The 15,957-nt window shown below is 37.4% G+C and overlaps 1 protein-coding gene across 1 annotated transcript in view; it reads right to left on the bottom strand.

Moving 5' to 3' along the window:
• Positions 1 to 15,957, bottom strand: part of LanA (laminin subunit alpha) — a 389,558-nt gene that overhangs the window by 210,881 nt on the left and 162,720 nt on the right. The window contains exons 19-20 of the mRNA XM_067152600.2: positions 14,800 to 14,980; positions 5,141 to 5,298 (exon numbers count right to left, since the gene is read on the bottom strand). Of these exons, the coding sequence (XP_067008701.2) occupies positions 5,141 to 5,298; positions 14,800 to 14,980 (339 nt within the window). The remainder of the gene's footprint in view (positions 1 to 5,140; positions 5,299 to 14,799; positions 14,981 to 15,957) is intronic.

The raw sequence follows: 15,957 nt of genomic DNA, 5'->3' as shown, positions 1-15,957 counted from the left end.
TTATTGGACATTATAAATTTTCCAGCTAACTCATTCTTGGTTGCCAGCATTTCGCCCTCGTGTGCTAGGGTGGGCTCATCAGATGGTACCCAGCACACCTACCAATACGCTGGCTAGTGCATACCGTGGAGGCCACTGCGTAGGCTACTTGGAGCCACCGGCAGTGCCAATGCACTAAGAGACTTTGTCTCTTTACCAAAAATTGATGCCTGCTTGGCCATCAGATGATATAAATGTTGATTCTCATAGGGAATCTGAAATATTTGTTCCAAATGAGTAAATTTATAATACCAATGTAAATGGTCTGTTATTGGACATTATAAATTTTCCAGCTAACTCAGCTATTTTCGTTTTCACACTCGAACCACTTTTTCTCAAACTGTTCACCCAATAACAGAATGGTGTTCCTGCTCGGAACTTTCTCATGTTGACCTAAGCCAAAGTGTCTGCGAAACAAACACTGTGTTGTGGTAACAGAGTTGGCATTTTTGAAATAAGTCTCAATACGAAACCTCGGTGTTCACCACTCCACACCATGCTAGCGACTGGCTGGCTGGCTGACTGACTAGTCCGGACGAGACAATGCACATGTTCTCCAGGGCCAAGACGGCACACACCACGACAATAACACCTGTTTGAAAGCTGTGGCAATACGACCTTTAGTTCACTCCAATCTACTGTATGTGATGTAAATGGCAAACCCTGCTCTTTTAAACTGCGCAACAAAATTGTGAATGACTTGTTGTATTGCTGAGATATTTATGTCTGAAATTCGTCAGGTATTTCTGCCACACCATGCATGTATCAGTCAGAATTAAGGGAGGCATTAAACCTTTCACTCCGGTCGACTGCTCTAGCGGTCGGGAGGGAGCTGTGCCGCACAGCCGGTGGACTGCTGTAGCAGTTGTGCTAGAGCTGTGCCTCATAGCCTGGCAACCAGGAATGAGTTGGCTGGAAAATTGATAATGTCTAATAACGGACCATTTATATTGGTAATTTACTCATTCGGGACAAATATTTCAGGTTCCCTATGGGAATAAGCATCTATATCATGCTGTAGAAGTCGCGTGTGTTTTGGCTGTTTTGCTACGATAGACTGCTGGGGAAGTTTGGCCTTGGAGGTCTCTCGTGGCTGACTTGGGAATCTATAGTTATGGCTATGGTCACCAGATGACAGGGGTAACCAGTTCAAAGACGAAAGCAATGTGTCCGGTATGTTACTCACTTCGCACCAAGTTGCTCCCCTGTGCTGACATGCTTGTGCTTCTCATTTTGACTTTCAATCGCTTTTAAATTGTTAAAGACCTGCTGCAGAGGAAGCTCTTGCCCTCATGTTAGGTTGTGACTTTGAAGAAGAAGATGATGATAGTGATTTATCATCTGATTCTGGTGACAACAATTTCAATCACACCTTCTACTTCAGGTACACCTTCCTCGTCTAAAAGGTCGGCCTACTTTGATGATTTGATTGAAGATGAAGATAGTGAGGATGAAGACCAAGTGCCTGAACCACGAAGCAGAAAATTAAATTGTAAAAACAAGAATCTAAATCCGAAGAAACATAATTTCGACGCAGCTCATTCGTGAAGTTTATTTCAACTGTTTTTTAACATGAGTATCATAACTCTTCCATGTGAGGAGACTAATAGATACTTTTCTCAGAAGATGGCTGCAGGTGGAGTTCCGAATTAAACATAAAATAAAACACATTTAACCTATTCCTTTTCTCTCCTCACGTCACGAGCCATATCCAGACGTGTAAAGTAGAACTTTGTAAAGTGGACTTTGCAAAGTGAGCGGAGCGAGACAAGTATCCCGTACAGCAAGCTCAGTGAGCTACTCGCTGTTCATGCCCAGGGGGTCACGCCACCGTACTCACTATGCCAGAGTGAAAGGGTGATATAGATTTTGATTCCCATAGGGAACCTGAAATATTTATTCCAAATGAGTAAACAAGTAAAAGGGTTTAGGGCATGAAGTGAAGTTTTATGAATCATTCTTGGAATCTTGCATGACCAATAACGGTTATTTTGTCAATTTCCACATCCATGCAAATAAAACCATGCCTCATCAGAAAACAGCATTAAATCAGGATTTAATTCACCACTGTTGACAGACCAAAGAAACCAATCCAATGTGTTTTTTAGTTTTTTGTTTTTCCTTTCTTGCTGCTCACCGAGCAGAAGAATATGAAACTTCTCTTTGCTGAATTAGTTTCCTTAAAAATATTCAGAGGGATTGCTCAAATCTTTCACAAATATCAAACAGGTAGAAACTCTCAGCATTACAGAGATAACATCTTCACAACCAGAATTAAAACTGCAGGATTAGAAATAATAAGTGTCTACAAACCTCCACTGCAGCCTTGGTGTAATGAAACTGTCCAGAACATAAATCATCCAAAAGTCATCCTAGGGGATTTCAATAGCAGGAGCACTGCATGGGGTTACAGAGACACCAATGGAGATGGACATAGGATTGCAGATTAAACTGAGGACGTCTTCCTAATTTATGACGTCAGAGAGAAAGGCTCCTTCCGTTCAGGCAGATGGATCTCTGCTTTGTCTCAAATGATTAGTAAGGAAGACCCTTAAACTGCAGCAGGAAAGTACCAAACTGTTTCTCTCATACCCAGCACAGATCAGTGCTTGTTAAATTGGGCAAGATCTATCCCAGTATCCTTGTGGAATTTCAGAAAGGCTAACTGAGAAGACTTCCCCAAGGAGATGAAACATAATATACAATGGTTTCCTCTAAAACAAACAACTGGTTTATTGGACTTTTAAATGCCATAACGAAGAAGCACGTCCTTAGAGGATTTTGAAATGACTATATTCCTTGCCAGATCCACAGATGCTATTAGTTATAAACAGAATACCAACTCCCTAATAAAACAGAGGTTGCAGATGATTTGCTCCACTGCTTAGATGCAGTCAGAAAAGAGAAATGGAAATCACCGAGAGCTAACGTGATCTTGCAACATTCCAGCAGAACAAGCATGGTAACTTTTAAGGAAGTTGGATGGTAGTTCTCCAAAATGTACTAGTAAGAGCTCAAAAATTTCAGAAAATGTTGCATGTAAGAGTGTCAGATTAACAAGAAAACCAACAGACAAGAAGGAAGAAGCCAGAAACTTTCAAAAAGAGCTGAAAAGCAGACTATCCAAAGCTGAACCAACTTCCCATTGCAGAGATCTGAGCTGCTTTGAAAGAAACAACGACTGGAAAAGCAGCAGGGCTTTGTGATCTACAAACTCTATAACGGCTTATCAGATTTTTCAGTGACATCCAGCAAAGTAACAGGCTCCTATCCCTTTTGAAGAGAACAAAGATAGCTGCTGTACTAAAGCCTGAAAAAAGAGAAAATAATGCAGAGCAATATAGATCATTTGCTCTGCTAAGCATATGCTACAGAATTGATCTACAACAGAATTTCAACAGGTCTCCGAAAACAAATCAGAGGAATAGGCAGGATTCAGACCTAATCAAAACAGCTGCGACCAGACTAACCAGTCACATCGAGAAAGGATTCCAGGACAAAAAGGAAATCTCATCTGTATTCCTAGACCTAACATCAGCATATGACATAGTCTGACAACATGGAATAATTCTGAAATTTCTCGACATAATTCCTTGTAAGACCCTTGCATCTTTGCTCAATAACATGGTGTATAATAGATTTACAGAAGTGTATCTCAACAGACGTATAAGCAAATGCTAAAGACCAAACAATGGCTTACTACAAGGTTCAGTCCTTGCTCCACTTCTTTTTAACCTCTACACTGCAGACTTACAAGCTATGGTTTCTCAAAAAGCTCAAATATGCTGATGACATAATTCTGACAGCTAATTCAAGCAATTTCAAAACAGCTGAAGACATGTTTGCTCAAGATCTCCTTAAACCAAACAACTACTTCAACATGTGGTGGTTTAAACCTAATGCAAACAAAATAGAGATCAATTGTTTACACTTGAACCATACACAGGCCAACTACATGCTGCAAGTAGAATTCAGAGGTCATCAACTAACGTATAATACTCACTCGATATACCTGGATATTGTATTAGACTGTTCTCTGTCACTGCTGGAATATCTGTGCAGAATAGTAGTGAAGGTTAAAACAAGAAACAACATCCTACACAAATGACGCACACACCCATTTAATCGTCAGGTAAACTCTTTATGAACCCCTGATGGTTTAGACTAATGGAAAGTCTTTAAGAGCCAGATCTGGGCAGCCCTTTGCATTCAAAAACTTCATAATTAAACAGAATATGATGACAAAAATAATAATGCTGCATATTTTATATTAACAACACTTTGTATGCAGGTACATAAATTCATTCTTTTCAGCAAAACAAAGAACACCGTGACCTGAGATGGGACAGTCTATTTACATTTGGACTGTACAATGTGTTCTATGTTTGGAACAAGGGCTCACAATACGGTCAACAGCATGGAGTTGCACGGATTAAAGTCCATTAAACATGTGTGTTGCTGGGACTTGGTCAATTTCACAACAGGAAAAGAAAACCTTCCATACACAAATAGAACCGAATAGTGAAAGATTTTTAGCAGCTTGCCAGTACAGTCGAGTATATTGCTGTTGAGAAAGTATTTTATAAAAATCGTGGACATTTTGGGATTGCAGAAACATGCCCTTGAGCCAGATGTTGCATTGCAGATCTATCAGCTCAAGCTGGAAGTAAAAGGAAATATTCTCAATCAAAAGCAAGAAAATTCTGATAAATAAATCAAAATCAATCTTGAGCCCTTCAAATTCATGAAACCTCCTGGAAAGTGGACCAGCTGACAGGATGACTAGGCAACCGTGCTGCTGTCACTCTGTCAGACTGTTAACCTTTTCCTTGACACCATGCAAGCACTGCACTTGACTTGGTCTAAACCAATGGACTGTCACTAAGAAGCATATCATCAGCAGTAGATAGCGTAATTGACAGACGTTTAAGCTACTAACTATTCCGCTATCAACAGAAGAGCATCGAACTGTAGGAGTCTCCAGTGGTCTTGCCTGTAGGGCATACAGTACAGTTCTGCCATCATGTATTTATTAAAGGAAAAAATTCAGATAAATACCAAACTGTACCAAAAGTTATTTGAGATAGTTTTGTTCACTTACCTTCATGGTAAACACGAAATTCTCAGTCAGTTGGAAGTGAGTATTTCCATCAGCCTGTTTCACAATCGAACGGCAGCCTGAATTTGAAGGGCAATGTTTGACATCTAGTTTGGCTGCATAATGTTGACCATTGTGAACAATAACATCAGTACCAAACTCTACAAAGAAAGAAGATACCAAACATGTCAACACAGTGTCACAGGTGATACAGCAAGGCAGTCTATACATTAGCTGACCAATATTATTTCTCCAAGCAAAAGGATGCAGCTCATGGCAATTCCTCCAGGGTTATTGTGTGTTTGCCTGGACATCTCTTTTTCATTAGTAAACATGACATCCAGCCAGGTTCTTTTCAGATGAAATAAAAGTCTGGATTTCCCCACATTTAATATAAATCCTTCAAATTTAAAATGTTAGAAAATAATAACCAAAGTAATAATCTGCCTACTAGACATCACTGATCAGTTGATACTGCATTTAAAAAATTGAAAATACTTCATACAGAAGATGCAGAATTATTGAAACTTGTCCAGTTTTATTTTGCTATTGCACCTCATAATGCCAAAGTTGCAGACACAGTGGTCCAAAGAAAGAAATAAAGTAATACCTGATTCTGCTAAGAACATTTTAATTCTTCAGTACAAGTTCTAAGTGTTGTCAACAGTTTTATCAGTATGTAACAGGATGTCTAAATTGTTGAGTAAAATAGAGTCATCGGTTAATGTGATTGGATAAAAACAAAACATTAACTGGCTGTATATTGTCTTCCACATATCTGGGACTAGTTTCATTAAATGGTCTGCAGTTTTAACGTAGTTAAAAACAAAACATTAACTGGTTGTACGTTGTCTTCCACATATCTGGGACTAGTTTCAAATAATGGTCTGCAGTTTTAACGTAGTTACCTTTAAGGCTGTAATATTTTAGTATGTACAGTAACTCAAAAAAAAAAAAAAGAATGAGCACATAATATTGTATAGGCCTCAATTCTCACAGTACATCTTTTTCTCTTTTGTAACACATAATATGGTAACCCTGAATTTCTGCACCTTACAGTATGATGTAGTCCCACTGTCAAGTACCAAACAACTACATAGGTCAGTGCAACAGTACCTAGCTGGAAAAACATGCTGAATGGGTGACAAGATAGAGGGTGTGTTCAACTATTCGATTTCTGCGGGTAAAGGGCATGGATGCAGATATCCACTGACAGATAGTGTTTATATATCTGATTACCACCCAACAAAACTGGAAAAGGTGCCATGAAATGATAGATAGTTCAACAACAACGTGGTCAGACATCAATTTCTGAATGTAAAAATGTTGATCAGTTGCTTGAATGATGGTACTGTTTACGGTTAAGTGAACAAAGATGGATTTTGCTTTACTATTGTGGTCAGTAATACCAGTTCTGATTTTAACGTGCTTTAAGAAATATTGAAGATTTCAATTCACGTTGATTGATTTTTATTGGTACATTATCAGGATTTGATAAAACAAAGAGAAAATATTGCCAAATAAAACCATAATCAAACCATTCAACTAGTACTATAATTTCTTTCAGAATTAATTCATATAAGTGTTAACTTCCTCCTAAACTCCCAACCCAAAGTATGGGAATAATGGAATGTATATGCTCGATGCTATCCTTTAATGATGTGTTCAAATCTCTCAATAATTTGACGCATATTTTTGCTTTTTGCCCAACAGTGTACTTTAAACTTAATTCAAATGTTAATGATCGATAACAAATTCAGTCCAAGCTGAGATCTGTGGCAAAAGAGGGCATTTACTTCAAGGAAGATAAATCTGAGTCATTGGCATCTGGCACGTTAAGTCTATGGCTATAAAGAACAAATCTCCCCTAGTGCACTGTCACCACATACACTTCAAAGGATTATCGTTATGATTTATTTTTGAGGTTGTAGAATTAAGATATTGGAAAATTTGCAGACAGTATTCAAATTATCTACAGATTTATTAATATCAATCTAAAATGCAATATCCTATGCACAGTAATGAACACTCAGAAAATGAACTAATATTTCAACATTAAAACAGCACAAATTGATTTACAAGAGAGTGACAAAAATGTGTAAACGATGTAGCAAAAATAAGTAATAATCAATTATAGAGACATTTTAAAGCTATATTAAGCACATTTAAAAACAACAGCATCATTACCAGCATTCCTTCACATGTTATTGTTATTGATGTTTTTGCTGCTGCATGATATAATTTGGATTTATGGTGTATGAAAGAGAGCACACACTGGAACCATACTCTAGTTGGGGTCTTACCAGTGACTTATATGCCTTCTCCTTTACATATTCACTACAACCCCTAAACACCCTCATAACCATGTGCAGAGATCTGTACCTTTTATTTACAATCCCATTTATGTGATTACCCGAATTAAGATCTTTCCTTATATTAGCACCTAGGTACTTACAATGATACCCATAAGGAACTTTCACAACATCAACGCAGTAATTAAAACTTAGAGGACTTTCCCTACTTATGAAACTCACAACCTGACTTTTAATCCCATTTATCATCGTACCATTGCCTACTGTCCATCTCACAATATTATCGAGGTCATTTTGCAGTTGCTCACAATCTTGCAACTTATTTCTTACTCTATATAGAATAACATCATCCGCAAAAAAGCCTCTGATTCCACTTCTTTGCTCATATCATGTATATATATATATATAAGAAAACAAAGGTCCAATGATACTGCCTTGAGGAATTTCCCTCTTAATTATTACAGGATCAGATAAAGCTTCGCCTACTCTAATTCTCTGCGATCTATTTTCTAGAAATATAGCCACCCATTCAGTCACTCTTTTATCTAGTCCAGTTGCACTCATTTTTGCCAGTAGTCTCCCATGATCCATCCTATCAACTGCTTTAGATAGATCAATCGCAATACAATCCATTTAACCTCCTGAATCCAAGATATCTGCTATATCTTGCTGGAATCCTACAAGTTGAGCTTCAGTGGAATAACCTTTTCTAAACCCAAACTGCCCCCTATCAAACCAGTTATTAATTTTGCAACATGTCTAATACAATCAGAAAGAATGCTTTCCCAAAGCTTACATGCAATGCATGTCAAACTGACTGGCCTGTAATTTTCACCCCTTCCTTTATATACAGGGGCTACTATAGCAACTCTCCATTCATTTGGTATAGCTCCTTCATGCAAACAGTAATCAAACAAGTACTTCAGATATGGTACTATATCCCAACCTATTGTCTTTAGTGTATCCCCAGAAATCTTATCAATTCCAGCTGCTTTTCTGGTTTTCAACTTCTGTATCTTATTGTAAATGTCATTGTTATCATAGGTAAATTTTAATACTTCTTTAGTATTAGTCACATCCTCTATCCGGACATTATCCTTGTAACCAACAATCTTTGCAAACTGTTGACAGAATACATCTGCCTTTTGAAGATCCTTGCATACACACTCTTCTTGTTCATTAATGATTCCTGGAGTGTCCTTCTTGGAACCTGTTTCTGCCTTAAAGTACTTATACATACCCTTCCATTTTTCACTAAAAATTTGTATGACTGCCAATATGCTTGCCATCAGCTGACTTCTTTGATAGATTTTTTTTTTTCCTTTCTTTGCTAGGGGCTTTACATCGCACCAACACAGATAGGTCTTATGACAACGATCTTTGATAGATTCAATTTCGTAGCAAGTTCCTTCAATTTCTCCTTACTTCCACAGCCATTTCTAACTATTTCTTTCCAGTCTACACCTCCTTAGACTCTTTACTTCTCTATTATAATATAGTGGGTCTTTACCATTCCTTACCACCTTTAAAGGTACAAACCTGTTTTCACATTCCTCAACAATTGCTTTAAATCCATCCCAGTGCGTGTTCACATTTTTATTTACCGTTTTCCACCGATCATCATTGCTTTTTAAAAACTCCTTCATGGCTGTTTTATCAGACATATGGTACTGCCTAATAGTCCTACTTTTAAGACCTTCCTTTCTATCACATTTATTTTTAACTATGACAAAAACAGCTTTGTGATCATTAATGCCATCTATTACTATGGTTTCTCTATAGAGCTCATCTGGTTTTACAAGCACCACATCCAGAATATTCTTCCCTCTAGTTGGTTGTGTTTGTACAACTGATTAGCTCTTAAGTTTAGATTAAGTATTTATAATCACAACCTAAACCTCAAGGTCATTCACACTTACGTACTGTGATTCAAACGATAAACCACTTATACATATCCAGATATGCCAATCAAAGATGGGAACCTCCTTCAGATACTGTTAATGTAATTCATGCAGAACATCAACATTTGACAGCTGATGACGGCCAAATAGGCTGAAACCAGTACTGTAAGGACTACAAGTATAATAAATTGTATTGATCAGGAGGAATTCTTTCTTTTCCATATATGTGTAATCCATCAATACGGACATGAAGCTCATAAATAATGACACTCCAGTTCCGTGAGAAAATTTCTGCATACATTATATCATTTCTCAGTCATGATTCAACTCCTATTACAATATCTGGTAAGTATATACATCTATTAAATTAATTCCATTCCTTTCTTTACAATACTTCTACAGTTCAACACTAACATTTTTATGTCATCCCTATTCGACTTCTAGATCCTTGTACACTTATCACTGTTCCCTAGAGCACCTCGTTTCCCTTAATGTACCTCCTGATTTAAGCAAAGGCCAACTGAGTGCAGATCCTTATCTCCTATCCACTCATTAGGATCTAGAAATCTCACTCCCACTTTCCTACATACCCACTCCATATTCTCATTTAAATTCCCAATCACCTTCCCGTTAGTATGCCTCCCATACAGTATTCCACTGATAACAATCTCCGCTTTCTTAAACTTCACCCGTGCTGCATTTACCAGATCCCACACATCCCCAACTATGTTGGTGCTTATATCTGCTTGCCTTATGTTGATGGTACCAACATGAAACACTACCACCTTCTCCTTTCCCTCCTCCTTCTCTTCTACTTTCTACAACACCTGCCTCAACCTAATTCCTGGTTAACACCCTATGCTGGTTCCCTTTCCTCCACACACTTTCTCCAAATGTCTAACGATGGAATCCCCCATGACCAGAGCCTCAACCCTACCCACCTCATTTGATCCCCTCCCCTCCTGGTCAGCCCTGTCTTTCCTGATAGCTGCAGAAGCCACTTCTTCCTCCCTTTTCTCCCTTCCATGACCCTGTTCCACCTGTCTTTTCCTATCCTCTACTCTACATTTCCCTTTCCTACCTTTTCCCTTCCTCCTATTTCCACACTTCTCAGCGACAGTTCCCTGTTCTTCATCTTCCCTCTGTTGTTCTACCTGCAGTGACTCGTACCGATTTCTCACAGACACCTGTCCTGAATTCTGAACCTGAATAGAGCCCTTAGCCTGCAATTTCCTTCCCCTTAAAACATTAGACCACCTGTCTTCTACAATTTCCAGCTTTCCTTCCCATCCTGCTTTTACACCTACTGTATACTGTACTTTGTTTGTGGGAGGCCTACCTCCCTTCTTGTCTTCTGAGAGAATCCTACTTATCTCCCCCAAACTCTCCAACTCCTCCCTAATACTCCTTCATGCCTGGCCACACCCACAGTTCCTACACTTCCATTCTTTACAGAAAATGAAAAATAAAAGAAAACATAAAATAACTTGTTCTGTGCACAAAAAAAAAAAAAAAAGAAAGTAAAGAAATATTGTCTACAATAGTTCACAAGGATCACATGACAATAAGGTAATTAATATACTGCTACACAACAATACTACTTAGTCATACTATATTTTTAGCCTACAACACCCTAACAGGATAAAAACTGCCCTTAATTACTGAGTACCGAAAGGCAGACACAAGAATTACATAATTCTGAACTGCAGTTAAGCCTGCCCTAATTACTACAGTAGAATTCTAGTAAAAGAGTTTCTACAGATACTTCTACTATACTACACAAATATTTTGCAATAATAGAATAAACAGGCTAATTTCTAATAAGATACTGCAATACACTACAATAATTTTAAACTACGTTCAGATGTATCCTAATTAAATATGTTGTTATTATTAAACAATGCCTTTGCTCATGAGATGTAGTGTTTACAGTGCACTATGTCCTCTGCTATAGGCTAGAATAAATTTCTTACTTTCATTGACCTGCCTCAGGCTTATCCTTGGCTTTGACAATATGAAAGTTGCCAAGGTATGAGCGATGCTAGTAATACCATTCGTTATGCAGCCAGTCCCTGTTATGAATGGTGTGAAAATATCACTCAGTGTCGATCAGTGCATGCATTTCAGTGGGCTTGGCAGACTGTTATGTAATACCAACTTCTGGCCCAGTGAGGAAAGCAACGGGAAACTACCTCACTCCTCATTTCCCTAGTATGCCTCCTCAGTGATGCCAAGGCTATCTATGACAGCTGTTGGCAGAGCTGTAGAGAATCAAAGCAGCCCTCTGGCTGAATACCCAACATACACATACATTACTAAGCACAAACAGAAATGAAAATTGCAGGTTTGAAATTTGCAAGAAATACTCAAAGATTACCAACAAAGCTAAATGCATAAACAGATTATTTTTTAGTACTATTTTATCCTACTATGCTCCAATAGAACTTACTAGAAAATTGAATCTAGCAAAGAAGGCATCTAAGGATAACATGATGGCAAGCATAATTGGCAGTCATACAAATTTTAGTGAAAAATGGAAGGGTATTTATAGGTATTTTAAGGCAGAAACAGGTTCCAAGAAGGACATTCCAGGAATAATTAATGAACAAGGGGAGTGTGTATGTGAGGATCATCAAAAGGCAGAAGTATTCAGTCAGCAGTATGTAAAGATTGTTGGTTACAAGGATAATGTCGAGATAGAGGAGGAGACTAAAGCCAAAGAAGTAATAAAATTTACATATGATAACAATGACATTTACAATAAGATACAAAAGTTGAAAACTAGAAAAGCAGCTGGATTTGATAAGGTTTCGAGGGATATACTAAAGACAATGGGTTGGGATATAGTACCATATCTGAAGTACTTATTTGATTATTGTTTGCATAAAGGAGCTATACCAAATGAATGTGGAGAGTTGCTATAGTACCCCCTGTGAATAAAGAGGGTGATAGATATAAAGCTGAAAATTACAGGCCAGTAAGTTTGACATGCATTGTATGTAAGCTTTGGGAAGGCATTCTTTCTGATTATATTAGACATGTTTGTGAAATTAATAACTGGTTCGATAGAAGGCAATTCGGTTTTAGGAAAGGTTATTCCACTGAAGCTCAACTTGTAGGATTCCAGCAAGATATAGCAGATATCTTGGATTCTGGAGGTCAAATGGACTGTATCGCGATTGACCTGTCTAAAGCATTTGATAGGGTGGATCATGGGAGACTACTGGCAAAAATGAGTGCAATTGGACTAGACAAAAGAGTGACTGAATGGGTTGCTATATTTCTAGAAAATAGATCTCAGAGAGTTAGAGTAGGTGAAGCATTGTCTGACCCTGTAATAGTTGAGAGGGGAGTTCCTCAGGGCAGTGTTATCGGACCTTTATGTTTTCTTATATATATAAATGATATGAGTAAAGGAGTGGAATCGGAGGTAAGGCTTTTTGCGGATGATGTTATTCTCTATAGAGTGATAAATAAGTTACAAGATTGCGAGCAACTGCAACGTGACATCGAAAATGTTATGAGATGGACAGCAGGCAATGGTATGTTGATAAACGGGGCTAAAAGTCAGGTTGTGAGTTTCACAAATAGGAAAAGTCCTCTCAGTTTTAATTACTGCGTTGATGGGGTGAAAGTTTCTTTTGGGGATCATTGTAAGTATCTAGGTGTTAATATAAGGAAAGATCTTCACTGGGGTAATCACATAAATGGGATTGTAAATAAAGGGTACCGATCTCTGCACATGGTTATGAGGGTGTTTAGGGGTTGTAGTAAGGATGTAAAGGAGAGTGCATATAAGTCTCTGGTAAGACCCCAACTAGAGTATGGTTCCAGTTTATGGGACCCTCACCAGGATTACCTGATTCAAGAACTGGAAAAAATCCAAAGAAAAGCAGCTCGATTTGTTATGAGTGATTTCCAACAAAACAGTAGCGTTACAAAAATGTTGCAATGTTTGGATTGGGAAGAATTGAGAGAAAGAAGAAGAGCTGCTCGACTAAGAGGTATGTTCCGAGCTGTCAGCGGAGAGATGGCGTGGAATGACATTAGTAGATGAATAGGTTTGAATGGCGTTTATAAAAGTAGGAAAGATCACAATATGAAGATAAAGTTGGAATTTAAGAGGACAAACTGGGGCAAATATTCATTTATAGGAAGGGGAGTTAGGGATTGGAATAACTTACTAAGGGAGATGTTCAATAAATTTCCAATTTCTTTGAAATCATTTCGGAAAAGGCTAGGAAAGCAACAGATAGGGAATCTGCCACCTGGGTGACTGCCCTAAATGCAGATCAGTATTGACTGATTGATTGATTGATTGATAGATACACATGAAAGATACACACACAAAGATACACACAACCACAGCAGGTAAGATACTATCTAATATACTGTATCTACACTACAATTCTCACATGAAATGTGGTTTTATGATTTTTATAGCTGGTGGATTACTATTATTTTCCCTACTACGTGGGATGGAGAATAAAATTGTCCTTAAATGCTGAAAAAATAGGAGGTTGTCTACAATAATTTCCAAAAAAAAAAAAAAAAAAAAAAAAAAAACCCTTCCATCAAAACTATGCCAGGGATTTGAATTACAATATTATTGGGATATAGGAATTTGATTATTAACTTTTACTCGATGTATAAACAAAGGTGCAAAATACAAAGTATGCCGGGGACTTCGAAGTACAAGTTATCAGAATACAGTAGTCAGTCGACTCTTAGTATTTGTTTACTCCACTACCATATACTCTTTGATCCCATCAGAATGCAGCAAACAATCGTCAAAAATCCAAAGACTGTTAAGTAATTCTCCAGTGAAATACCGTGTATTCTCTTTAACTTCCTTTTTTTTAAATCAAAGTTTACGGGTATATCGTGTTATTTAATTGAATAAATTATTATCTTTGTGATAGTTTGAATGGATATCTATACAAAATACTGGGTCTATTGTCTGCACGAATGTAAAATCTACAGAAGTTACAACTACTTATGATAATTTGCCTTTGTAAGTATTATACCAATGTATCTACAGATATTTAAAACTCATTAATCAATTGAAGCCGAACTATTCACTGGAAAATGTTTAATGGTGCTAGACAAGGACACAGTAGTCCAAGCACCGAGCTCGATAGCTGCAGTCGCTTAGGTGCGGCCAGTATCCAGTAATCGGGAGATAGTGGGTTCGAGCCCCACTGTCAGCAGCCCTGAAGATGGTTTTCCGTGGTTTCCCATTTTCACACCAGCCAAATGCTGGGGCTGTACCTTAATTAAGGCCACAGCCGCTTCCTTCCAATTCTTAGACCTTTCCTATCCCATCGTCGTCATAAGACATATCTGTGTCGGTGCGACGTAAAGAAAAAAAAAAAATAGTCCAAGCATGATTATCAGCAATTGCATCATATGAATTCTCTCTTTAGTACTAAGCAAGAATATTTCTTACCTGGGGAGTCTGGCTGATAGTAATGTACAACGAAGATGTAATAACCAGGGGCTGGCACTTTGCCGCTGATGTCTATCATAGCATCTTCAGGAGTGAGTTTAACAAGAACTGTCTTGTTACTAAATAATCTAGGAAGATCCTCAGTTGCAATTCGTTGTTCATTACCACTCTCAAACTCAACCTAAAATGTGACCAAGAAAAAAGTGCTTCATGTAATAGGAAAGGAAAAAACCACATGTACGAATATCAGTCGTCAAAGACAGGAAGCTAAGTAGGAGGATTGAACATTAACATAATAACAGGTTAATGTGGACATATGGAGTAACAGGAAGGGTATCTCTAAACCTGTGTGCTCTGGCAACACTACGTACACAGGGAGAATGCCACTAGCAAAAGCGAAGGATCTAAAGACTCTAGTTTAGTGCCATATGTATGACACATGAAATTAGAACAACTTTCCTATGTAGGTAGATGGGAGTGAATACAACTGTAAGGTATAAATAATAGTTTTTATGTCATGAGGAGTTAGCACCACCTAAGTCTATGAAGCTGATTTCTAAGAACAATTTGAACAAAGAAAATTTAGCCTATATGAACCTGTGTTATTTTCAATACTTACAGAGTCACAGGAATTTTAAAGATGTTGGTAAAACATGTTATACTCATGTTCATTTCATTGGAAGGGTCAAATAAAATAAAATAAAATAAAATAAAATAAAATAAAATAAAATAAAATAAAATAAAATAAAATAAAATAACCTATTCACAAATAATTCTTCATTTAACTGGATTTAAATTTTTTGTATGAAATAATAAGCAATTAAGGAATTCAAAACACAATCTAAGTTTCAGGAACTGAAGGAAAATGCATGTAATAACAACTTTCAAATCATTATAACTCTGCAAGTATTGAGATTAGGACAGGTTCATATGATATATTTTGCAAAAGATTTCTTCAGCAATCGACTCTTGTAAGTGGCAGTAACTCCTGCCCTGTACAAAGAAACAAGTTTATTTTTCACATGATTTAGCATACCTCCACATTTTTGTGACTTTGTTATACAACCTAGAAGGTTCTTATTTTTCAAAATATGGTTTTAAAAAATTCTCTATAACTGAAGTTTTTCATATTATACTGTAATAACAAGATTGCTTTAA

Source organism: Anabrus simplex, chromosome 8 (genome assembly GCF_040414725.1).
Source record: "Anabrus simplex isolate iqAnaSimp1 chromosome 8, ASM4041472v1, whole genome shotgun sequence".
Lineage (NCBI taxonomy): Eukaryota > Metazoa > Arthropoda > Insecta > Orthoptera > Tettigoniidae > Anabrus > Anabrus simplex.
This window is presented reverse-complemented; position numbering and strand designations above follow the sequence as displayed.